General features: G+C 44.5%; 1 protein-coding gene across 14 annotated transcripts in view; it reads right to left on the bottom strand.

The window, feature by feature from the left end:
• The window catches only part of FGFR2 (fibroblast growth factor receptor 2), a 68,206-nt gene extending 45,523 nt beyond the window's left edge, over positions 1-22,683 (bottom strand). For 6 of the 14 annotated variants that reach the window (XM_088520072.1, XM_010221763.2, XM_088520073.1 and 3 more), the window contains exons 1-4: positions 22,429-22,683; positions 8,427-8,693; positions 7,662-7,736; positions 1,372-1,541 (exon numbers count right to left, since the gene is read on the bottom strand). In XM_088520072.1, the coding sequence (XP_088376198.1) occupies positions 1,372-1,541; positions 7,662-7,736; positions 8,427-8,693; positions 22,429-22,603 (687 nt within the window). In that variant the 5' untranslated portion in view covers positions 22,604-22,683. The remainder of the gene's footprint in view (positions 1-1,371; positions 1,542-7,661; positions 7,737-8,426; positions 8,694-22,428) is intronic. The other 8 variants (XM_088520076.1, XM_088520079.1, XM_088520078.1 and 5 more) reach the window with 2 other exon arrangements.
• Between the last annotated feature and the right edge of the window lie 3,446 nt (positions 22,684-26,129).

Here is a 26,129-nt window from a genome sequence, read left to right as displayed (position 1 = left end):
TGTTCAAGCAGTGTCTCAGGACTGAAACGGTTACTACTATTTTCCAAGACAGGATTAGGGGGATTTTAATTGGCTTCATTTTTACAACAACTGTAGGAAAGGTGAAAATCACTGAATTGTAGCCAATTCATTAACACTCTGCAGCATTATGAAAGGCAGGAGGTGTTGCCAGGTGTACACTCATAAGCAACAGTAATTTATGGTGTAAGTAAACATAAATGGAAAAGTCTACTTAGATAATTAGTGTTCATGCAGGGAGATTTTCTGGGCTTTGCTCTCTGCTAGCACAAATGTTGGAAAATCTGACATGTTCTACAGTAAATCTAGCTAGGGAAGGAGAGACTTAAGTCTTGTCCTCCTCTGCACTGGAAAACATATTTCTTGTAAGAAGCAGGATCTGAGTCAAGAGCCTATGAAGCAGGAGACATAATTGCTACATCAGGGCATTGCAAAATATGGTACCTTAACTACAAGGCAATCCTGCTGCAGGTAAAGCATGCAGGAAGACATGCAGTGTTGCTGCTTACAACCTTGACACCAGATGCATTTAATTCAGGAACGTCTTTTCCCTAAAAAAATGTTTCTGAGGTGTTGCATACATGAGGAAGCTATTGATAGAAAATCTGCAGGAGGAGGTAAAACAACACAGAAATCTGCCTCAGGATGCCAAGGAGAAGGCTTGAACAGCAACTGAACAACCAAACACATGTAAGGAGTGGGATAAGACGACCGAATTTTGACTTTTGACCTGACTTAGGTAGATACACGGAGGTTAAAGGTGTGTGCACTAACCCATAGAACTAGCTGACCTTCCTAATTCTCTCTTAATCAGTAACCACTAATTTAGAATGAAGCATGTAATCTGAAGCTATTTAAAATTCAAACAAACCCTTGTAAGCAATTGCTGTTACTTTCCCTCAAATTCTGCTTCCTATTTCATTTTCACAGGCCATAAACTCTGTAGAAAATAGCAACTTTTGAATACCGACCCTTCCTTCATTAAATTGCCTATAATCACCAAAGTAGATGGTCATCTTTTCAGCAATGCAGCTGAAAGAGCAAACCAAAAACTTCATTTCTAACTGTACTTTGCAAAGTCAATCTTTGATTTTCTAAGTCTTTATATTCTTTAGTTGCATTTGTGTTCTACAAACACGAATTCAAAAAATAAATAAAAAATAAAGCTTAGTAACAGCCAAAAAGCCACCCACCCTTCCCCAGAAGAAAACAATAACTTTTTGCTCCCAAATTTGATCCAAGCCCATTAAAAGATTTTCTGTCGACTTCAGCAAGCTGGGCTTTTTTTTTTTTACAGCTTTTGTCCAGTATTGTCCAGAATAGAAATTGCAAAATAGCACAATAAGATCTTACCTTATACCCGCCAATACGATGCTCTTGTTTGAACTCCTTCCCGTTTTTCAGCCATCGCATGGTTGGTGTTGGGTTTCCCATGGCCGGACAGCGGAACTTGACGGTGTTGGCTGCTGGCACCGCGTGGAGCCTCTTCTCCATTTTGTCGGTGTGAGTCCAATAGGGCGCTCCTGTTCCAAAAAAATACATCCAGAAATATAAGTACTGAAAACCAGGTTCCTTTTCCAGCACTATCCAGACCTAAAGAGTTGTAGGCATTTGCCTGAGGAGAGACAGTGCGAGTTAGGATTGGAAATCAGTGTTGACCAGAGTTTTGAAAATAAGCTCCATCTGCAGCTTTTAGTACATGATTTGTGACAAAATTTCAATAATTAACCACAGACATCCTTTGTTTTGTGCACGTCATAAAAGACAGAGGTACTGAGTTTTCAGCAGACTCAACTGTTCAGAGACATTTGACCTCAACTCGAGTTGTTGTGTGTGCTCAGCCAACTATTTCTTGGATTCGAGCTCTGGAGCTGGACATACAAAATCAGAAGACCCATCTGATGTCTCAGTATTAATTTCCCCTGCCCCATGCTAGCAGAGGGTGAACATACTTACCCACCTGATGGTGTGTTTGAACTCAGAGAGCAGTCATGGCAACATCAACTGTATTAACTGCTACAGAAGCCACTCAAATTTATATACAAAGGAAATATTTTGGAAATCTTACCAAAGAGCAGGAAACTAAACTGACAAACATGGACCTACTAAACTCAATAGCTGTTTTGAACATTTTGTAGGTATCAAACTTGACATGGATTTCCCACTCATGAGGCTGTGCATGCCCAAGCGCTCAATCAAGTCCAACACCATTTCATTAAGTGAGACATATACGCATATATAAGTTAACCCATGCCCTGGACCCCAGCACCACTTGAGCTAAATTGCATGGTGGTTTCATGACATGGCTCCATTTGCATCACTACAATCATTTTTAAATAAGTAAAGACTTGGGATCTGTTTAACAGTAGGAAACATAAGTTATTTTACAATGGATTCTTCCTGAAATAAATCAGATTAGTGAGGAATTTTTAGGACTAGAGGGGTCCAGAAAAATAACTCTATTTCTCTCAGCCCTGTTTCATTTCCTTCATTAGCAGCCTAACACTCCACTATAAATAAGCCCTTCCGTTCACCAAATATTTATAGCAGTTCTTATAATCAGTGCAAACTCAGAAACCCTGCCACCCCTCTAAATAAAAATACAGCTGGATAGAAAATACAGGAATAAATCCTTTAACAACATCTCTCTCTGTATAAAGAAAACATTCCAATAGCAAGTCTTGAAATGATGCTAAGAATGATAACTGATTTTTTTTTCAGCCTGAAGAGGCAATTAGTGGTAAAATTAATGAAGTAGAAAAGCAAAGGAAATTTGTGCATGTAGTCAAAATAGAAAATCAGGTAACTATTGAAAATTTAACTGCAACACTACATTAGGCAAAGGCAGAATTGCTTGTTGGTACTGATAAGCAAAAAGAGCATTTTCTCTGGATCACTAATCATATTGCGTAGGGCAGCATGGCATGGAACACGCAGCCTTGGGAGGATGCAGCAGGTATGGAGAGAAGGAGGAGAGGCCCCTCGTGCTGGGAGGAAGGACTCTGCTTGGAAAACTGCCCCTTGCACCCTGGGAGGTGCTGGGGATCTTGGCCCAAACACACACAGACATCACATGGTGAAACCGCCGTGGGAAAGCACTTCAAGACACCCTGCCATTCTCCACTAGACAACAGCAACACATATCGGCAGCTTAACTTTCCTTTCTTTTTAAAGAAAAGAAAAAAAACACACAGAAAAAGGCAGCAGGGTCTACAAACCATAACACTGACGCTAACTGATGAGCACAAGACATTTGTCTTTATAATGATCTTACAAAGACCTACAGGCACCTTTGCTCTTTCATCTGTTTTTACAGGGAAAACGCCCAGATTTGCTAAAACCAAGAAGGAACGTCCTTATTCAACACACACTGCTCTGTAGCCCAGGTTTGCCAACTAGGAGGGCAGGTGAAGCGCCCGTGTTAAAAGTTCACAGCGATGCCAGGGCAAACTGCAGCCCATCGCAGTAATGAGCAGGAGGCAAACTGGTGGGAATTCCTGATTGCTTTTAGAACCCTCATTAGTGGAGAAAATATCCTGCTGACCCACACTGCACTCGACTGCAAATACATTAAATCTAATCAGGCAAATCTCCTACATGTGAAATTGAAATTAGACAACCCAGGGGACCACTTTACTTCAAGATTCCTGGATTTTGTTAAACTTATCTGCTACAAAGAAATACAAAGAGAGACAACTCCAAGCCTGACTGACAACCACCTTGAGCAGGCAATGGTCCATCTGAAATGGCCACAAATTGCCCCAAGGTTTCCAGTACAATTGTATTTGACCTTTAATTAAAAAGCACTTCCAGGCAACATCCGATTTTTGCTGCTCCCTTGAGTGGGTTTCCACTCTAAAGGATTTGATGAATTTGAAGCTTTTCTTATCCTTTCTGAAATTCTTCAAGGCATGAAAAGAACAGCATGTGGATTACATTTAGACACTTTTTGTTCCTAGTGCCAATTTACCATAGCTTGGCCTAGAAGAAATTCTTTAAACTGTAAAAGGGAAGAAACCCATACAGGTCCCAACTGCCTGACTCCAATTGCCTTGAATTCAAGGTAAAACAGAAGCAATTTCCAGGCTATCCAGTAGGCCTGAGCGTGACCTGGGCAAGGCATATCCTGCAGACCATCACAGCCACTGCTGCCTCGCCAGCAGTGCATGTGGACAGGTAGGACTGAAGGATTCTAAATGTTAGAGACGTTTTTCAAAAATCACAATGAAAACGAAGCAAGAAGTACCACAAAGATATTCCCCACTAAGAACTGATGAGCCCTCAGCTTTGTAAGAGGGTTTTTCAAGTCAGTGTCCTGGGGAAAAAGCCTTGGAGATGCCCTCCAAAACCAAGACTCTGGTTTTGGTCACCAAGCCCTATCTGACTTGCCATCCAAGCCATTTTGGTGGAGGAGAGAGCTCTGTTTTGCAGAGGAACCTATCCTACACCATCCCCATAAGCACTAATCACTTCAACAAAAGCTGGAAGTGATGAAATATTCAGGACGCAGTCTGGAACAAATCTACCACATGGCTTTTTCAGACAGCTAAAATATCTGTCAAGCCAGAAGAACAAGGGTGAAGTCTGCTGTGCATGCTCAAGTAAGGAACATGACACCCAGGCCAGGGGTCACGCTCACATGTGCACATGCAAACTCCTTCATTTCCACCAAAATGGGCTGCTTCTCAAAGCTACCGGGCACTCGCAGTCTCCACTGACTCCAAAGGGAGTTGCATTTGCTGGGTAGCCATGGAAATTAGGCTGAACATCCTTATCCATTTCCCTCCCCGCATTTAGAAAGCTTGCCCTTGGAAAATATATGTTTTAACAGAGGAAAAGAAATTTTAAAAAGCTTAAAAGAAAACTTACAACCCTAAATGAAGCAGTTCTAAAAGGTTTTGCTTTATTTTTAAACATGCAGGAATGAGAATGCCAAGGTTCAGTTCCTGGGGAAGGCACTGGAGCCATTTCCTGCCTCATCTCATCATAATTAACATGCCAGGACAGCTGGACTTTATCAGAACTGATTCATCAAAAAGCAACAAGCTTTGAAGACTATGGCCTTTTGTTTTTATCAATAAAGGCATAACCAGGCCAATTTCCATTGCTTATCCTTAATGATCACAGCTGTAATTTGTATGCAAATTATCAGTTAAATTGGGTTAGATCTGTAATGTTCAAACCATGAATCAGGAAACATTTAAGAGCTCTTCAGTAGCAACCAATGACCATGGCGAGGTCCTGGAGCTCCCCAGGCTCTGCTCACACCAGGCCGGAGGACGCGGTGATGGGCACTTGGCCGCTATACAGCACTGCGGCCACGTGGCAGCTGAAGGATAGACTCAGACTATCCAGAGGGAGTCACTTTGCAATCTGTATTGCTACAGAGTTCCTCAAACTAGCTGCGATCTTTTGGTGTCATATAAAACCCAGGAGAACGCTGCTGGGAAGGCCTGGAAGATACCAGAGCACACAAGCTGCAGCTCTTTGCAAGAGCATCAGTCCCACCCTCAGCTCCCATGCTGCCAAGTCACAACCATCTCTCAGCAAAGTGGTATTAATCCAGACAAATTAGTCACTCTGATGCAACTTTTCATTGAAAACAGACCGCGCACAGGGATGCTGTGCCACATTGCTCTGGTTCCAGCTCCCCCAGTTGAGCGCTCAGACACCAGCAGGAGACAGCACGGACGCTGCTCCGTGTACCCATCCCCAGGCTCCAGGGACCCCCGTGCTCCGTGGGCACCCCAAAACTGGGCACACTCATGTCTGCAAAATGCAGCACCCAGGAGCTCTCTGTCCTGTTCCACTTCCCTCATCTTCTTCATTCTGGAAGTTTCTGCTCTTTCTCCTACTCCCATTTCAGATGTTTTAATGTGCACAGTTCAGTGGCAGCTTCCATCTTTTCCAGGGAAAGTGTGACTGCCCCTTGCTGAAGGTGGCTCCCAGCCTGGCAGACGGGAATTGCTGATGGCCTTTCACCATCTCCCAAGCAAAGATGGATGGACAGAAGCTTGAAATGGAAGCTTGTATTACCAAAGCATCCCTCATGTGACAAGAGACACCGCTGGGGAGTTCTCCCTGTTCCATGAGAGGGAAGGGAAGTAACAAGGATGTTACAGAGCACATTTTGTTGCCTTGAAATAAAGTCTTTTTCTCTATTTTTCTATTCTCACTTTTTTTGCACTTCCACAATGCATAATAAATTCATAGTAAATTTCCAGAGCTATCAGTATGGACTAGAAGCACAGCCATCTTCACTAACACACTGAAAATATTGCAAGCCCTTTACTATCAAATAGCAGTAAAATTAAGATGGTAGCACATACAGGGAAGTTTCCTAGAAGCAGGAGAAGGAAGAATTTTTTACTCACAAAGAATACACAGAACAATTGAGGTTGGAAGGGACCTCTGGAGATCATACAGGCCAAATTCCTGCTCAAGCAAGGACATCTAGAGCACAGGATCACATCTAAAACATCCCCAAGAAATCACAGCCCGTTATCCTATTATCTCTTTGGAGAGATAGGATGGGTATAGGCTACAGCTGCTTCATGTCAGCCACTTCGAGCTGCACCTGTGAATCAGAGCAGCATCATTGCAGAGGCCAAGCAGGCACCTATGAACTTATATAATTTTAAATAGCATCGAGTGTTTCACAAGTTCAGGCCAGAGGCACTGTATGCAACAGTAACTATCTCGAGTCCTTGAAATAACCCTAGGACTTGATCATCTGCACAAGCGTTTCAGCTATATCACACACACACCACTTATGAATTACTTTGAAAAATAAATATACTGCCTGCCTAGCACGTTCGTTAACTAGATGACATCTCTAATGAAGGATCTCTGTGTTCTGCATGTTATTGACCTCATGGACCAGCAGCAAGAGCGAACTACCAGCGATCCAAGGGGATTTTGCAATAGGGCACAGGGGCAAAAGGAACAAATACCAATTCCACATTTCTTTCCTCTTACTGACTGCTCTATCTGGAGTGGTTAATAACCTTCCAAATTCCAGAAGGGGACTGAACATTAACATCCAGATAGATTTAAATCTCTTTTAGTCTATTTTCGCCAGGCACAAGCAATATGAAATACGTGGGTTTACCGGTTGATTGCCCTCTTTGTGACAAACACTGAGGTCCTTCATGGGCAAAAACAGCTCATTCTCCACAATGGGATTTCCATTTAATTCAGGATTTCAGATTTGTCCACTGCAACCCAATTTTATTTCTACAGCTTCCATCCTACCATTTAATAAAGTGAGTTCGATCTTTGCGTCTTCTCTTTAGATTTCAGCTCAGATTCAGCAACAGGGAAAGTTTGTGTGTGTGAGAGACTGTGACACAGACAAGGGCTGAACTTCAATTCGGGAAGAAGAAAGGAAACTGAAGAAAGGCAAGGAATAAGTGAGACAGAAAGAACAGACCAGTAAAATGTGTTTAGAAGAATATTAGTTTATTTTTTTTTCTCATTTCCAAATAATGAACTGTGCAAACAGAAAAAGGAAAAGGAGAAAGACACTATTTGGTAACACATGCTGTTAACATCCAAGAAGCTATAAAGGCAGAAGCGCAAAACTGGACAGCATTTTCCAAGTGGATCCTGCTAGGCACCTCCGGCAGTTGGCTCTTACTTACTCATCTGGTTGTTGTCATTCACAAAGTCCTCAGAACCGTCATTGTCATCTTCATCATCCCCAGAAGAAAGAGCATCTGTGCATCAAAAATAATCCAGATTTTAAATCAGCAAACTCTATGGGCAAAAAAGCCAACATGCTACATCTTAAATTATCTCTCAAGGAGAACAGATGTTATTTGAGTCGTGCAGAAGTTATAGAAACAGAAAACCCAGCCATAAAATGTGTTATTCTTATAACATTCTAATAAAACTAGCTAATAATCCTGAAACACTACAAAGTTTCCAAAGAGAGGTTGCTAACTCCAAAAATCTTTCTACTTGTGATTTTTCTTTTTCTTACACACATTCAGTTGAACAGAACTAAGTGTTCCTGAATGATTGCTCTCCAAACTAAAAGCAGTGTAAGGGGACGTAGGACACCTCTTTCACTCTTCTGTTGTACTAAAATATCTTTTGTATCCATTTCACTGGCTTTATCATCATCACAGTGATTTTGTATAACTTAATTCTGTCAGAGAAGCATAAAACAGAAGGCTAGATCTTCAACAGCTATTAATCAGCATAGACCCCATAAATTAAATGGAATATATACAAACTGGGTCTGTTTCAAAATTTGGAGAAAGAGGAAAATATTTGAAACTCAGCTACAGAAAAAATAAAAAAACACATCACTTCACACCCAACTGGACTGTTTTGGGTTATTTCATAACCTTATATCACATCGTACAGCTTCTACATGCAAGACCTACGCGTAACTCACTCACCTGTTATATTGACAATGAAGTACAGAGTGTCACTGTCTAGGGTCCTAACAGCAGTGCAAGCATAGAGGCCCGAATCTCTGGGTGCAGCATCCTTAATCTGTAAGTATTCCCCAATAATCACTGTCCTATTATCAGGGCCCAAAGGGGCCCCATCCTTAGTCCAACTGATCATGACGGCGTCTTTCAACTGACAGCGCAACTCGAGCGGTTCTCCTGGCAGGGCTGAGTACACATCGGGCTGAGAGATTTGGTATTTGGTTGGTGGCTCTGCAAAGATGGAATGAAGGAGGGAAAAAAAAGGAGAAAGAAGAGGGAAAGGAGAGAATTTCCAACAAAAGTCAGTGAGGGCCCTTTTGTACCCGCAGAAATCAACTTACGTTAAATAAAAAGTTTCATTAGCCCAGCAACCTGTCTCATAAAACTGAATCACATGCAGATATGAGATAGATTATATTTGCAGAAAGGTAACCACAAAGAAAGCTCCTTCCCTTTGGGTTGATATCCCATTCTGTGCATTCTCCAGAAGTAGGCACGAGCATGAAGACTTCAAAACTTATGTCTATAATTTCAATGAATGTTTATCTTTCCTCATCCGTTTTTAAAAGTTTTTTAAAAGTGTTTTTCTTTTTTTTAAACTTGCCAAGCGCTATTTAGGAACAAAAGGGCAGTTAAGAAAACCATGAGCAGCTAAACTAACAAACGTGACTTCCTATGCGCAGCATATAAGATGTCCTCTATCCTTCCCTCTGCACCTTTTCCAAGGTCTCTGTGTTTGCCTTCTCCGCCACCAACTGCAAGCCTCAGTATTTTTTCCACTTTTTTTTTTGTTTTATTCCCTATTTCGCAAGCTCTCCTAAGCACAACACCATCAGAAAACTAGGAATAAAAGTGATGCTTTCGATTGCACAGTGTCGACAGCAGTTCAAAACAGAACAGCTTGTCCATCAGTTCAAAACAAATGTCAAACTGCAGCCTCTTCCCAAGACAAAACAAAAGGAAAAAAATCAAAAATTGTTGCAAAACTACACGTGTCTATAGTGACCCTGGCCTAAATCACCCTCCTCCCAGACGGACTTATAGCAGGGGAAAAGGAGCCACAACCACAAGTAATCTCTGCGCTTGCTTGGGGACATCTCCATGGGGGCAGCAGGGCCGTCCCTGTGCTGCACCCCAGGGCTCTGCCCTATGAACAACGTGGCCTTGGCAACTGAAAAGCACGAAACACAAATAGGAAAGAACAGGACCCCGTTTGGTGTTTGCTCATGAGGAGGGTCTCATCTCAGCGGCTCCTCGGCCCAGCACTCATCCGTCCGTCCACATGCCGACACCAACTGTGCACCACCAGGTGTATATGTATGTACCCATATATAAATAAAACACACGCCGCTTGTTTGGGGGAGTCTGAGGGGTTAGTAAAATAGGGGAGTTCTCAGCGCCCACCCTTGCTTCTAAGAATACCGAAACCCGAGTTCCTACTCCTTAGGACACAATGTTCCTGGTTTTTATACCACACCTTCCCCAGAGAAGCCCAAAACATGGGTCATGTCTGAGCTAGTCAACAGGGAAGGTTTTAGGAATACATTTAAATATTGTGCTATACTGGTATGCTTAAAACCACTGGGCCCTAGTGTCATTTAGACATTCTGAAATACCAATATACTTGAGTAAAACCTGCACAAGAGCATTTATGGCAACAGTAAGCAGGTCTCTGCACTTTTTAGAGCATCAAAATAGTTATCAAAGTCTACAAGAAGCTATAGTATAGTTTTATACATTTTACAAGCTAATTTAGGCTTGCTGAGTGAAGAATCCACAGATCCACAAGGCAGAGGCTTCTTGGAGTACCACACAGCGCTGCTGAAAGCCTGTGGAGCACAGGCTGTTTCTACACGTATTTCATATCAATAATGAGCATATATGAGAGTTTTTTATTGTGTCCACTGTAAAATAATTCAGGAAAAAAAAGGTGGCTGAAAGCGACTTGCACATTTACTTTGAAGTTTAGTAGGCTTCTCTGTAGGGCTCTTCCTGCAATGTAAATTTACTTTACAGAGTTTGCAACCGCGCCAACCATTTACAGGGGTTTAGAAATTATAATAATGATTATAAAGTCATTTAGAAATGACTTGTTAAAAGCCAGCATGGGTGAGGACAAGTCAACCCAACTCCAAGGGCTTCTGGGGCTTGTGCTGAACAGTCCTGGCAAAGAGCAGCAGGGTGCAGGGTCCTCACTGCACCCTGCTTCCCTCTTCATTATGGATGAAAAAAAGACACGAAAAACATCTCAAAACCTTGACACCATCTCTTTTTCATTACCTTCATTATCTTCAAATTATATTAGAATCGTATCAGAGAATCATCCGACTTAAGCCAAAAGAAAAACTCAAGTACCAATCTAATAGCAAAATTACCAGTCAACCGAAAAAAAAAAAAAAAAAGCTTCACATAGATAATAAATGTTACTGTCCTCCACCTCCTTCTCTTTAGAGTATCAGGGAAGATGCAGCACTAAGACTTGTCATGCAATGATGAAGTCATGCTTGGAAATAGTGAGTTATTTCAGGTAAGGCTTTGTGTTGCCAAACTCGAATGTAGCAGCACTTAAGACTGTCACTTTTTATAATGTTTGCCTATAAACTTTTCCAACGAGGGTTTGAATTGGTGCCCAAATGCAAACAGAGAACAGGTGGGATTCTGCAGCTTTATTCTGTCCAACAGTTTCGCAAGGAAAAGCCATGACTTTAAACTGTTAAAAAAATCCCAGCAGCATGTAAACAACTGCACTGCAAAGCTAACCTTCTCTCCAGGACACTGCAGGCCGTCGGGAGCATTTTTACACTACTTTGAGATTCAGGGCCAAATTTCGAACTCACTTTCACACCGTATCATTGCATCGGTGCTGCCCCTGAGGCTTCCATGAGGATTATTTCCCCACTTCCATGTCATTTGAGCGTAGCAAAATGAGGTTGTAAATTCACCTCAGCCTTCCCTTGTACCCATCCTCTAGTGTTTTCACAGCAGCATCCTCTGGAATTTTCCCAGACATGAGAATCCTAAGTTAAAATAACCAAAATAACATCTCAAAAGGGGGAAGATAGAGCCTGGGAAGCTGTGTCCATAACTCTATCCCGAGTCATCACTGCGAGATTGGCAATTTACTGCATGAGCTAAGGCAAGAGCAGTTTCCTATTCTGAGGTCTCCTGCAAATCCTATAATTGTGGCATTAGTTCCTACTGCAGAGGTGCATTAGCTGATGTGAATAACATCTGTCCATGGGTCCTTTTTGAGGAGCAAACCAAACACGCACAAAAAGGCGCGCGCTGACTTCTGTTGACATTCCTGATCACCAGAGGACAAGGGAGCGAACTTTGCTTTACATATTGTCTGCCCTCAGCTACATCCTTATTTGCAATAGCAGCACATACAGTGCGAGCATATTTATACTGTATAGGTGGAGCCTTTGAACAATATCCCTACAGAAAACAATACTGCTCTTAAATCAACACACATGGGCTTTTTCTTTGCCTACTCATACAGCCTCTCAGCATGGTTTATGCCATCCAGCAATCAAATGGGTTGAATAGTGTTTGCATAAAAGCCGTGGCCACAATAGAGGACTGGGGACACTCAGAAAGCTCTATTTCATACGAGATACACAAATATATTCCCATCATTTTTCTATTCAAGAGCGTTGGAACAAGAGATTTATACTTCCTTAGGTTTTAAATTATTATTATTTGCCTCCATTTATTAAAAAGTTAACAAAGAGCTGCTTATCTTAAGGCTCAAGGCATTTAGTTACTTAGTTACAGAGCCAAATAATTAAACAAATAGCTAATAGCTAACCCCAGCAAAGATTCTCACACAGCGCTCCGTAACACAAAGGCCTCAGACCCCATCAAGCCACTTTCCCTTCAAGAACCTTTAGTAAATAACTAAACGCTCACTGCAGCATGCCCAGAAGGGTCAACAGACCTGACCTGTCAGGAATCCAAGAGGTTCGTTGCGAAACTCAATGTCCCCACAGGGATCACCAGGCTGCCAACCATTCCTCCTCACACCGCTGCTCCGACCCTTCCTCCTACCCCGCTCTTCCTCCCTGTGGCTGTGGAGGATCCGTCCAGCAAGACCATGCTGAACTATCAGCGGGGATCAAAGCTCATAGAATAGAATCATAGAATCATAGAATGCTTAGGGTTGGAAGGGACCTCTAGAGATCATCTAGTCCAACCCCCCTGCACACGCAGGGTCACCTAGAGCACGTGGCACAGGACTGCATCCAAGCGGGTTTGAAGATCTCCAGAGAAGGAGACTCCACAACCTCCCTGGGCAGCCTGTTCCAGTGCTCTGTCATCAGCCTGTGCCTGAAGCAGAATAGCCCCAGGCTCCATAACTCTTGGGTCAAACCCAAAACTTGACACACTATCCAAAAGTCACCAGAGAGCACCTGTAGGACCAGGAAACCCAGCTAGAAGGTTTGCAACTTCCCTCCCACCTCTCTGCTACAAGCTGATGGTTGTCCATATCAGCTCTAGCCAGCAGATTTATCTTAGGATCAGTTCCCTGTCCTCTTCTGGCTGGATGACAGGTCCTAAATAAACCCAACCTACCAAAGAAACGGCCACCGGCTTAAACATGAAGTCATTCCTGAGCACGGTGCCTACCTACCCTTAACTGACTGCAGACCTCGGTCACCAAAGCTAAGCACGTCTCCGTATTCAGAAGGGGACAAAGCAGGGCTTGCAATTCCTCCATCTGTTTCTCCAAAGTTACAGGATTCCTGCTGTCCTATTTGTACCGCGCTTCCGTCAGCCGGCTGCCAGCTCTGCCCGGCTAGGCCTCGGCCAGGCATAATCAGGAAGTCCCTGTGTTCTAAGAGAATACTTTTTTTTATTTCCTTTCAAACTTACTGAAGTTCACACACACAAAAAAAGAAAGAAAAGAACATTACTAAGAGGAGGAATCATCCCCTCCCCAATGGCTAAAAACATTAGTTGTTCAAATTCGATGAAAAAGATCTAGGCCTGGTAGAAAAACTTCACCAAACGGGCAGCGCCAAAGAGCAGGAGATGCATGGGACGGTTATGAACAAAAAATGTGGCAAATTCTAATTTTTCATATGTTCCCTTAAATAAGCTGCTCTGCTTGAAAACACAGGGACTTCTATAAAACACTAAGAAACAGATTCTCCTAAATAAATCGAGGACTTTTTCCTGGCATATTCTTTAGTCCTATTATCCTACTCACTAAGGACCCTGTCATTTAATGGATATACAAAAGAAAAGGGGGACAAAACGAGACGAATGAGAGGAAGAACCCTTTTGCCCTGAAAGTGAAAAATTGCAAGGTAAGTACTGCTGCATTTTACATGCATGTGCAGGGCTTTCAGTCACACCGACCTGCTGGACTGTAGACCTACAGGATCATGTCAGCTCCTATTGAATGTTCTATATACTAAGATGATGGAAAAAAACATGAATCTCCTCCAATTGAAATACTTGCCAACATCATCATGGGTAAGGGAAAATATTACACTGCACTGACTTGTTTTCCTAAGCTTTGAAGACTTAGAAAAATAAATAATTCTGGTATATTGCAGAGTTCCATCACTTGCAGATCCCACTGGCTGAGATAAAAGCTTTGCGTATATATCTAATTTTTTCTCCTCACATGATTGGGCTGGTCTGCCATGTGTAATAATGTTTGGCAGATCGGAGATTGTAGAAAAGAAACTCTGTAGGTAGCTACTCTTGGTGCAGTTAGTCCTGGTTTCGGACCCAAGGATGCCCATCACAGCCTGCAGAACAGAGCAGCGGTGGCAAAGCTGGGCCTCGTGCGGTGGCAAATTGCATGGGGCAGGAGATCCTCGGTGCAGAGCAGTTGGGTCGATGTTTCATACCCCCATTTCCACGGTTAAGGAGATGAACTCTTTCTCAAATGAAAAAAAACAGTATTTGTCTATGCTTCACGGAGACATGAAAAATTCCGGCAGCTTCTAGCCTGCCTGCTCCTACCTGTCTTTACCCTTGTGATTGTTGAGTTACGGGTGCACAACCACCCAACGCACGTCAAAAATGCCAAGTATCACATGCCCATGGGCTTGGCTGTGTGCTTTGTGCTTTTGGAAGGCAAGCCAGGGAAGACTCAGTGCGTGCCAAGCTGAAAGCAAACAGCAGAAGACCAGCAAGGCCACCTCCTGCTGCTGGGAACTGCCCCGCGGGTTCTTCCTGGTTGTCCCCACGCTTCATCATCTGCTCCTTACGGGACAAAGACCTCATGGCACAACTCATGTCCCCATGAGCAGCCACACCAGGAGCCATAATGCTATTTTGCTGCCTTTTGTTATGGTACCATCATGCTGGGCAGCTACAGGCCACCTTCAGGAGTGGGACCGCTGGTTCCCACAAACCCAACCTGGACCGTTTCTGGGGAAGCCCAGAGCTCCGCCAGGTCTCCGTGCTGACTAAGTGTGCTGGGGAGTATAATATAAACCTAACGCATATGTAATGCAATCTCAAAAATAATTAACTAATCTTCAAACTCATTACAGAAGGGTCTTTTCATGTAATCTATTATACAATACAAGGGGGAAATGTATCACCTTTTGTCACAACCTTGAACGAAGTGGTGAAAAAAAAACCCTAACCTTCCTGTATCTTAAAGGCACAATCAGAGAAGAGACTGGGATCATTTTCTGCTTGTTTCTCCTTTCAGCAATAGAACATCAATCTTCCCCACAGTATTCTAGGTATAACGAAGCGACAGAGCAATTTAACCAACCTCATCTTCCAGCCTAGCATTAAAGTCTGCTTGGGAAAGGCCTCATACTGCACATCCAGCCTTAGGAAACGGGATGAGCCTGAATATTTAATTGGACAGGGTGTTATTATTTTTCAGATTTTCTTACATCTATTCCAAACTATAACTTATTTCAGGTCCTTTATTTACATTTCAAGAGCAACATAAAAACTTAACATAAGCATAGAACAAAACATAAAAACATATTCTTTTTGTTCCAGGTTTGCCGAAGGCCACATTTGAGACTATTACAACTCAGCATGCAAAAGCAGTAAATTACAACTGTAAGGTTAAAAATTGCACAATTTCATGTCCTAGTGTTAGTTCTGGACGCACAGAACATCTATTCACATTTGCTACAAGCAAGTCAGCCTGTGTTTCTTTTGTGTGCAATCCCATTTTTACTTGACTCTACAAATCCCCTTAATTTTAGCAGCTCATCGGGAAGTCTCATCTTGCTTATTCCCTGCTCTGCCTCTAAAACATGAAGTCTACCACTTTGAAAACAGGATTTGAAAAAAAAAAAAAAAAGGCACATGAAACAAGATCCTCAAAACATCCCTCCAGCACTTTTTTAAGCCATGTCTTCAATGGCCATAAACCATGGGATATTCTCCATGACTGAGCTTCAAGGCATAGCAGGCTCCCTTTTCACTGCAAGCAATGCTTAGCCAAAAGCAGTAGCAAAAGCTAATTTAAGTCCAGCTCCACAAAATGAGAGCAGGATCCATCAGTGAGGACGCAGGTAACAGCCGGGCTAGTCGGCTCAGCCCCAGGTGGACCGCAAGCCCCTGTGTGACAGGGATTATTTCCAACTTGAAGACCTCTCAGTCACTCATCTTTGGGGCAGTCGCTATCGGGCACGTGGCCGTTTTAATGGGAGATTTTAATGGGAGACACTTCCAGGGTTTCCAGGCATTGGTAGGAAGGCAGGGGTGCGCCGTGGATTTGCTGCAAAGCCGGCATGTGAATCCTGCATGTCGGAAAGGGCTGCGCTCCACCAGGGTCTGAACTACCAGATAGATCCGTAAACTCCCCCCGGGTACTTTGGTACTGGCACCGTTTTACCGAGGAAAATCAAAACACGATTACTCTTCACCATGAAACCATTTTTACCAGAACTAAGCTCCAGAACTGCTCGAAATTTAACTGGATCATTTTTAAATATTTTTAAGGAGTGTTGGGTGGCCTAAGGCAGCATTGAGGATTACAGATCACGTTGCGTTACTCGAAGCAGATTAAACATTGCGACAGGCAGACGCTGAGCAGGGCACCTCAACCTCGCAGAGCTCGTGCTCACTGCACCCATCTGCTCCTGGTGTCCCCGCGAAGGAGGGTGACAACCTCCAGGAAGAGCAAACTCCATCACAGGCAAGGCCTGAGCCGCAGCGGGGCCTGGAGCCTTTGCATCTAACCACAATTTAATGTCCTGCAGACTCGTCCCGCTCGGCACAGACTGCTAAGGCAAGTCTAGCCGCAGTATCCGATTCCCAATCCCATTTAAACACGGCAACAACACGGACAAGCCCCCTGGGAGAGAGCACGAGGTGATAACTACCATGTCACAACCCGCCTCTCAAAATAGCCACTCCTGAAAAGCTGGGAGGAAATGGAAAAGGAAAAAAAGAAAAATCAGGAAAAAAGAGAGGAGAGGAGAGGAGAGGAGAGGAGAGGAGAGGAGAGGAGAGGAGAGGAGAGGAGAGGAGAGGAGAGGAGAGGAGAGGAAAGGGAAGGGAAGGGAAGGGAAGGGAAGGGAAGGGAAGGGAAGGGAAGGGAAGGGAAGGGAAGGGAAGGGAAGGGAAGGGAAGGGAAGGGAAGGGAAGGGAAGGGAAGGGAAGGGAAGGGAAGGGAAGGGAAGGGAAGGGAAGGGAAGGGAAGGGAAGGGAAGGGAAGGGAAGGGAAGGGAAGGGAAGGGAAGGGAAGGGAAGGGAAGGGAAGGGAAGGGAAGGGAAGGGAAGGGAAGGGAGAAGGGATTTTGCACTCCCCAGCTAGCTCATCCTCCTCTTTCTCCCGTCCCACTACCATTGCCCTTCCTACTAAACTCTCCCAACTGGAAGCTGTGTTTATCCCCCGCTCGCCGTCCGGGCTCGTTACGGCAGGGAGCTTTGGAAAGCTGCTGGAAATCGGTTAATGTCCCAAAGTGAGAGGAGCCAGCTCTTTGTGGGGGAGGAAAAGCAATAATTACACAGAACTTGCAAAGGCATGTGAGGAAGGGAATTAAAGTAGGTCACATCTCAAAACTCCGCAGCTTCTCTGAGGTTTACCAAACGCTTTCACCACAGCCGTTTTAAAAAATACAATTAAAATAAAAATAGCAAGGCGACTGAAGGAAAGGCATAGCAGAATTCAGCCAGGGCTCGCCTTGCCCTCCTGCCCCTAGTTGATACGGAGAACATCATTTCTGCAGTGACAAGCAATAAAAAGGACCTGAACCAGCAAAAACTGAAGTCTCTGAAACCTATCTGTGCCAGCAGTGCTGGCTGCTCTGGGAATAGAACCCAGGAAGACAAAGCCTAATTCCGAAACAGCTAAACAGGGTTTCCGTAAAAAAAAAAAACAGCAAATATAACAATAAAGACGGAGAAAAAGATGCAGCGATGTGCATTAACTGGTAATAAATACTTGCCTTTAAAAATATATATATATAAAATAGCTACTTTTGCACAATATTGTGTTTTGCAGCTGTTACTTTTCGAAGGAAGGCCCATGGGGGAAGCTCGAGCGCCCGGTGCAGGATTCTGCTGCTGCTGCTGCGTGCGCGGCGGGATCGCGCGATGCGGAACTGCAACAGCAGCTCCCGGCTGCTGCGCGCTCCAAAATCTGGGCTTTATTTAGGATTTGCCTGTGCTCAGAGTCGTTCCAGCTTCACCTGCCATCAGCTTAAAAACCAGGCTAGTCCCTGGCACGGCAAGAAGGAATCTGATTTTGGGGCACACTGTGTCGAATTCACAAAAACGCCATTGCCACATGGCTCAACAGGGCAAACCCAAATCCAAACTCAGTGTCCCACTGAAATCAGTTCCAAAATTCCGTAATTTTGCCCCGGCCGGCTCCCTGCCTGGTTTCCCGCTGCCGTTGCAAGCCCAGGAGCCAGGAGCGCAGCACGCCTGGGGTTAACGACGGCAGAACCAAACCCTGAGCAAAACGGGTGCAAAACGGCAGCCTCTTAATCACTTCAGACATGTTTTGGGTTCCCCGTGTCTTTTCAGTCCTGCCCTTGCTGAACTCCGCTGAAATAAATTTTCTCTTCTAATTAAACCAGGTGCAGAACTGCAAACAGGCAAGACATAACTTGCCTAAGTGGGTGCTGGTTCTATGAAGAACACACGGTTATATTGCTAAGGTGTTCTCTTGCTTGCATGAAAAAGTCTGTCATTGCACAGCTTCAATCCTGAGGATCGCAAAATTTTTAACACTTAAAAATACGAGACTTCTCATAAGGAATTTTCCTCCATTAATGATACAAAAGCAGCACAGCTATGTGTTCTCTTCCCATTTCCATGTGTTCCTAAACAAAACGTTCATTCTAAGAAAATACTAATCTGTGAATGCATTTGCATAGAGGCAAATGCCACTTGGAGCCACGTGCGGCCGGGCTCTGCGGAGCGTGTGAGCTCAGCCTTGAAGCACGGCCATTTGCTCCTTCTTTCTTCCTTTTTAAACAAAGTAAAATGAATGCATTGCTTTGGGTGCTGCACAGAACGCGTTTTATGTTGCTTGCTGTCAGCAAACAGCTGTGACACAGTTAAAACCCAGTGACAAACCGGGACTCGCTGCCAGAGCCCAGCTAAGCATCACCCACTAAAGCGGGGCCCCGTCCCAGCTCCTCCTGGGAACCTCCCAAACACACATTTAAGGCCCATTTTAAACTACTGTGACTTTCACAGGAGATGGAATTAGGCTGTCTCTTGTGGAAAGCCTTAAATTAGTCCTTTGAAATCTGACCTAAATTAAAAGAGCTAAAACGCACTGGTGCTGCACCCGAGCGGGCGCTCCAAGGCCGCTCCATGCAGAAGAGACTAAATTAGCTGCCCAGCAGAACGATAACACACAACTTGGGTACAGAAAGGTCAAGGGAGAGCTTGCTATTTATCAAATATATGTCTAAACTAATTATTCAGTTCACAAAGTAACCCTTCATCCTATGTGTGCGGTCAAAGCCCTTGTGAAATGTTGGCTATCATCAAAGGGCTTCGTAGCCTGGGTGCCAGAAGGAGAATGACTCCTTCATACGCGCTGGGGTAGACATATAAATACTTAACAGCAGAAATTCTTTAAGCTCCCTAGAGTAAAATACATGTATATAAACACTGGATGCAAGATGCCGCTCGGAAGTTGGCAGTCCCCGAATTCCTGCGGGTCCTGTTTTTGTGCTCCCACCGCTCATGGCCTCAGATGTCACCACCCATCACGGCTTAAGGAAGAAAACACAGCAAGGGCCATGAACAGGTTCAGGCCCCAGCCCTTGGTGAGCATCCCTTGTATCAGCAGTGACATTGCCATTCACGGGGGCTCCAGACACTGTCCCCGGTGCAAACGCTTCTGCCGAATGGTCACAGGGCAGCCTGCGAGCTCTGCCAGCCCAGAGCTTTGTAAAAATCAAAGCTTGCCACTAAAGACACCAGCGGGACTGCACAGAGCCACAAGCAGAATCCTTGGAGGCCCTGCAGTGTCCCACAGGCATCGCGTCCTGCATCCGCATCTGTGCGGTTCAATCCCCCGTTGGATCAATACTGCTTGTGCTAAGTACATATTTACCTGGATACTATGCACAAAATAGTTGCATATATTGTGTATATATATTGTGTATTGCCTATACGTGCATATATACAATCACTAGTATTGCGTTTAGCTAAAAGACAAGAATATGTGTCCATTAGATGTCATATATTACAACTGAAAGAGATGAAAAGCTCCAATCCCGATTCCCGCTAAAGTTGCCTTTGGAGTCACTGGGGCTACAATGAGAGCACCCAGCACCTAACGAGACAAGATTTAAGGCAGCTCCAGTCTGTGGGAAGTTTGGGAAAGGAAATACCAAGAGGAACGTACCAATGGATAGAGACACCAAATAGGTGTTATCAAACGTAAGGATCAAAGGAGGTCATGAAATCTCAGAGCCCTGTGGACCCTCTCCAGATGCCTCAGCACCTTCAGCTGCTGCTGCTGGAGCCCCTCACCCTGCAACCCAACCTTCTGCTCACAGGTATTTGGCATTTACAAAATTTAAAAAAAAAAAAGGAAAAAAAAGGTCAGCTTTGTCTTTGAAGGACTTTTTTTCCCAAAGGTTTCTTGTTTTGTTTTCAGCCCAGAGAGCTTGTGGGTGGCAGTGATGAAATGCAGGGAAGGTGATTGTGTAGAAAATCGGTATTTTTTTTAAAGGGATTTAATGAAGTACATAAAGGAGGTTTTATTTCCCAAATCTCTGATATAAATCCCACACAATTCCCTGTATTTTACAGCATAAAAGCTCTCATTATGCCATTAACTTGGAAGCTTTTTTTCTCCTTTCTGGTAATGATTCAGGGTTTGCACATCTGAAATTGTTTCACGTAAGTAACATCCCTGCCCAGGGAAGATGTTTTACATCCCTTTTAACAATTTACACTTTGATAAAACCAAGATTTTACCCGCTGGACATTCATTTTGGAAGAAGCTCACTTCTAAGCTGTGCTTTTCAAAATAACGATAGTGAAAAGCTGAAAATAAAAGATCACCAAGCATGAGTAGAAAACGTTGCTCTTCTCCCTGCAAAATACTTCACCAGTCATGCAACCACATTCTGACTTAGCCCTAAGTCTAGGGGTCATCACTGCAAGCAGCTCACGGGAAACCAAAATTATTCATGATTTTGCCGTTTTCCTTCTGAAAAGCCAAAAGGGCACCAGATGTACAATTAACAAATAAAACAGTAAGTGTTGGTGAGAGCTGGGGTTTTTGATTCTCATGTAACCTCTAAAAAAAAGAAAAATGAAAAGTATTTGCTATCAACAGGCCCCGTCAATGATAGATGACAATATTACCACACTTTCTTAGGCTTTCTCAGGAATGCCTGCTAGAGAGGATGGTTCCTCACCGCTAAATAATTCAAGCTCTGCCATCAATAAAAATGGACTTGGGAAGGATTCCAAAAATGTGCGAGCTGGTGGCATCTATTGTTAGAGGCAATGGGTAGAAACGTTTTGCGTGAAAATTTATTATATAGAAACAAAGCTGTAATCCTGCACGTGAATAGTAAAATGGGCAAAGACCATATTGTCTCCAGAAAGCTTGCTGGCTAAATAAATGATCTGCGGGCTATTAATTACTGTTAATTGTATCGTTTGGGTAGTTACTAGAAATGCAAGTGCTCTCTGAGGAGCCAACAAGCGCCCTATGGAGGAAGGCTCCCTTTCCCTGCAAGGGAGCAGGAAGGGTCCTCCAAAAACAGTAACATCCTTCTGATAACACGGCCAACTCGTGCCAATAAAACAGCAGCCTTTGCTTAACCCTTTACGGAAGGAAAGCAGTTTGGAAAGTTTGGGTGAAAGATCTATCCATAAAAACACCACCAGATACAAGCTCAAAGTGGGAGGTTTCGTCAAAACATCTCTTTCAATATGAATGTTTCAGTGAGTCTTTCCCTTCCCAGTAACAAACCCCTATGGAAGCTCTTCCAATGCAAACAGCCGGCAATCCACGGCGTGCACCGATGGCTTGGGGACACGAGCAACAGCAGGGACATTTATAGTAACCAACTACCAACAGCAATAACGCGGAGACACTTGTTTTCCTGCTTGCAGCAAAGTTAAACAACCAGGATATCCCGGGAGAAATTATCGGGATCTTTCTTTCCCTCTTAACTTAAACATGGAGCTAGACCAACACTGTCATTTCTGGAGGTGCCAGGATGTACCCAGGATGCAAGGATGATACCCTGCTTTTCTTACAGACCATTCCTGACAACTTTTAGGCATACCCTGAGATTATATAAAGTAATAAGAAACTCAGAAAAAACACCGACACCACTTGCTTCCATGTGGTTAAATATTGAACAGAGTCCATATGTAACAGGAAGAGTGAAAACCCATGGAATTATTGAGGGCTAGGCTGTTACTTGCCTTATATTTACGAAAGCACATAAAGACGTTGAATTCTATTTCAGCTATTCAAGCATTTAAAATTCACTTATATTCCATAATTAAGCACTGCAGAATGATTTACCTTCAGGTTCCAACGTGGCGTCTTCAACGACTAAATTAAACGAAGGTCGAGCCAGGGAAAGTCCAGCCATGGTGACCACCACCAGGCATATAAGGCAACCCGAATCCCAGCTGACCATCTTTTTAGTGTAAATTCCTGGTCCATTTCCATATCTCCATGCGGACGTTAATCCCATCGGAGCACCTCTACAGAAGCATGGGCAGAAAGCGGCGCCTTCGGCCTCGGGAACGCGTCCTCGCCGGGAACGTCCTCTGCTGCTGCGGGCGAGAGGGACACGGAGCAGGGTCAGTGACACCATCCCAAAAACAGCTGTCCAAAACTGCCCCAAAACTGCTCCAAAACTGCACAAAACTGCTCCAAAACTGCACAAAACTGCCCCAAAACTGCCCAAAGCCCCAGACAGCGCTGACAGGGGGAGGAGGAGGGTGGGAAAAGTGGTTTTCCAGCTTCAGGAATATGTGAAAAGTGAGTGACTTTTCATTTTCTGTTAGCAGTTTCCATCATCACCTGAGGCGTAACCAAGTCCTCCTTGTTTTCACAAAATCACTTCTCAGCACATATTTAGGGAGCTATTTTAATGACAGAAAAATATACAGCTTTAAGAAAATAAAAGCAGGCGCATGTGCAGGCACATAACCTTTAATGCTACAAAATTACCACAATTATACAAATTATTTCTTGTTATTGTTTGAAGGTTTATGTAAGTTTGCCTTGTTTTTCAGTGCTTTTTCCTAGGCAGTCCTGCAGCCAGCTGAATTTTCAGTAATTCAATACTTTTCTACAAGGAAAACAATTGAAAAATATTCCCTAGGCTTAAATAACCAGGATGACTTTATATTCCTTGAGGAATTCCACATCTTCCATACGCTTTCCTCCTTCCACCTTAGCTCAGTGCCCATCTGAATGTCTGAGAGTCCAGTTAGCCTTTGCAGAGGTGCTTCTTAATTAAACTGCATTGCAAGCAATTAACATGTCTATTGAGTTTGATGCAGATTGCTGTTTCATAGGAGATCTCCCCAGCATCCTTCTCCCTTCCATAAAACCTCTTCTTCCTTCTTGCCCTCAGCCTTAAGAAGGGGAAGGGTGAAATGTAGGCATAAAGACAAATTGCTCAAAAATCCCAGCCATGGGAATGTGCAGAGCCCTGTGGCACCTCCACAGGTGGCACTCAGAAACACGGACAAATATTCTCTCCCTTCACAAAGCCAACCCTTAAAAAGAGCACTCGAATTTTCTCAAGCTCTGGCTAAGACCTGCTGCACACAAACCAGGTTCACTGTGCTAAGGGCAGCGATGCTGCTGAGGTTTTTATCTGTCATGCTGGATACTCCATAAAATAACTTATGGAGTCAGTAGAGGTGGATTTTAGAAGACATAAATAAGGCAGCTGGGGGAAAAAATCATTAGCACATGGTATTTCTAGTGAAGCCATGAGAGTTGAAGGCGTTTTTTTTTGCCTCCACTAGTACCAGGTCGACGCTCAGTCCCCTTCTAGCCCACAAGTTAGCAACCACGATTAAGTCTTCAGTGGAACCACCACGAAACCACTGCATTTGTGAAGCTTCTTGAAGTGAGCGCTGGGCAGGTGCAGGACCGAGGTGAGCTCTGTCTGCGGGACCGGGGGGTTTGGGGAAGGAGCTCACGAGCCCTCCTGGCCACTGCCACCCCCAAACACCCTCTGATCCCCTGTCTGACAGCCACAGCGCTGCGTTTATGCAGCTGCAAAGGGGTAAAAATCCCAATTAACAGGCTGGATAGAATGTTAATTCAATTTCCACGAATCACCCCATGAAACCTGATTAAAGGCTAGGTGCATAAATGCAAAATGTAATCATAATTTTGCAAAATAAAAAGAAATCATACCGGCATACTAACACATATTCCAGACTGTTCTGCAATCAGCACCAATTCCATTCACATTTCAGCTCCTGAAGACCTTCAGGCTCCATCAGAAGCCAGTTAAAGCACGTAGCTCCTACCACCGTCCCACGTCCTGACCTGCAGCACAAGGCTCCTTGCCAACGCACCTTCTCACCTGGAGGTTTCTGACCGTTTCTGCACCTGAACATTTGCCAGCAGAAAGAAGGGCTTCTTCATCCTCAGGCCAACACAAAACTCAAAAGAAGCGTCTTGCAAAGGGGCAGCAAAACTCAGAACTCTGCCTCCATCCATGCAACCAAACACCTTCCACCACCACGACAGCGACTGTGCCTCAAGGATTGCCCTTTCCCCTCTCTCAAAAAAAAAAAAAAATCCAATGGAAAAGCAACAAAATCAAATTCTTTCCATAGCCGAGTGGCTGCAGTGGCTGGGGGACACGTCCCTGGCGAGACCTCCTGCGCGGGGCAATTACGGCGGGCCCTCCGTGCCGCCGTTTGGATCGGAGCCCCACACGCTTCTGGGCCTCCCCAGCGCCGGCTTCCTGACTACAATAATCCCTCCCGGAGCCTCAGCGAGAGCCACACGTAGTGTTTATTTTTCCCCTTGAAAGGGAGCCCTGTCGGAGCGCGCGGCGCGGAGGAGCTGTCAGCCGCCCTGATGGATGCCTCTCCCTGCCACTCGCTCAGCGAGGCAATTTTCACCTCCTCACATACCTGCCCGGATTGCTTTGCCAAACTGACAAGCATGGGAACGCAGACTGGTTTGGGAGCCCGACCAAATTCCTGCAAGCTGCACTTTGCTGAGAGCACACGCACAAACAAGTCGTACTTGTTCCGCGGTGGCATTAATTAAATTCAACGCTCCGTGTTCTTTTTAATCTGCTGCCACTGTTGTCTATAAGATGCTTATCACTCCCCCGGGACAGGACGATGTGCAGGGTACGTTAACCAGATCTATACGTTGCTTATACGTCTTGAGCATCTTTCTCTCTGAGGCAGAGAATAGTAAAATCGGAGCTTCTCTCCTCAAAGCAAACCCAAATGCCCCAAGTACAGCCTAGTAGCTCCATCAGAAAAAATAAATATCCAGGTACGTGCAGCTTTAAAATCAGCTGTCACACATTTGTATAATCCCATGTATGAAAAACAAATATACGTGTGTGGGGGGGGATCTACATATACATACAAAGATAACAAGACTCTGCATCACAGGTCAGTCTCCAAGTAGATCTGAGCATCCCAGCTATTAAACATTAATTCTGGGGGACTAATGGGAACCGGCTGGCGGCTTCAGGACTTTTTCATTGTTCAAACTCCTTTCATTTGCTTTCCAGGACTATCCTGTTTTTCTCAAGTCTTTTGCCACTAAGAGATCAGAAAAAAAAATCTGCATTTTAATTGACATTCCAGAGAGAGAGAGAGAAGTCCAGAGGCTGCTGATTGCTGTCTATTCAGCCCAAACAGGCTTTTCACATGAAAATGAGTAAAGGCTAGTGGAAGATTTACAGGGATTTGGTACAAAAGAGACAATGAAGTTTTAAATGTTGATAGCGTTTCACACCAAGCGCATAATGGATCACTGTTTGAACGGGCCGTTTTGCATTTAAATATATATTTCGCTGCGGATCTCGGCGCAGCCGACACCCCCCAGCGCTCACACACACGCGGGGGGACCCGCGGCGGGGGCCGCCCGGGCCGCGCGCCCCTCTACCCGCGCGTCGCGGCGGCCGCGGAGCTGCCGCTGCCCGTCGGGGCGCGGGGACCGGCCCGGGGGCCCCGGGGACCCGGCGGAGCGGGGGGGGGTCCCGCTGCCCTGGCCCC

This window comes from Tinamus guttatus, unplaced genomic scaffold, assembly GCF_059628265.1.
Source record: "Tinamus guttatus ecotype Peru unplaced genomic scaffold, ASM5962826v1 Tinamus_guttatus_pri_ptg000079l, whole genome shotgun sequence".
In the NCBI taxonomy this organism is placed as follows: Eukaryota; Metazoa; Chordata; class Aves; order Tinamiformes; family Tinamidae; genus Tinamus; species Tinamus guttatus.
Note: the sequence above shows the minus strand (reverse complement) of the source record. Positions and strands in the feature narration are given on the sequence as shown.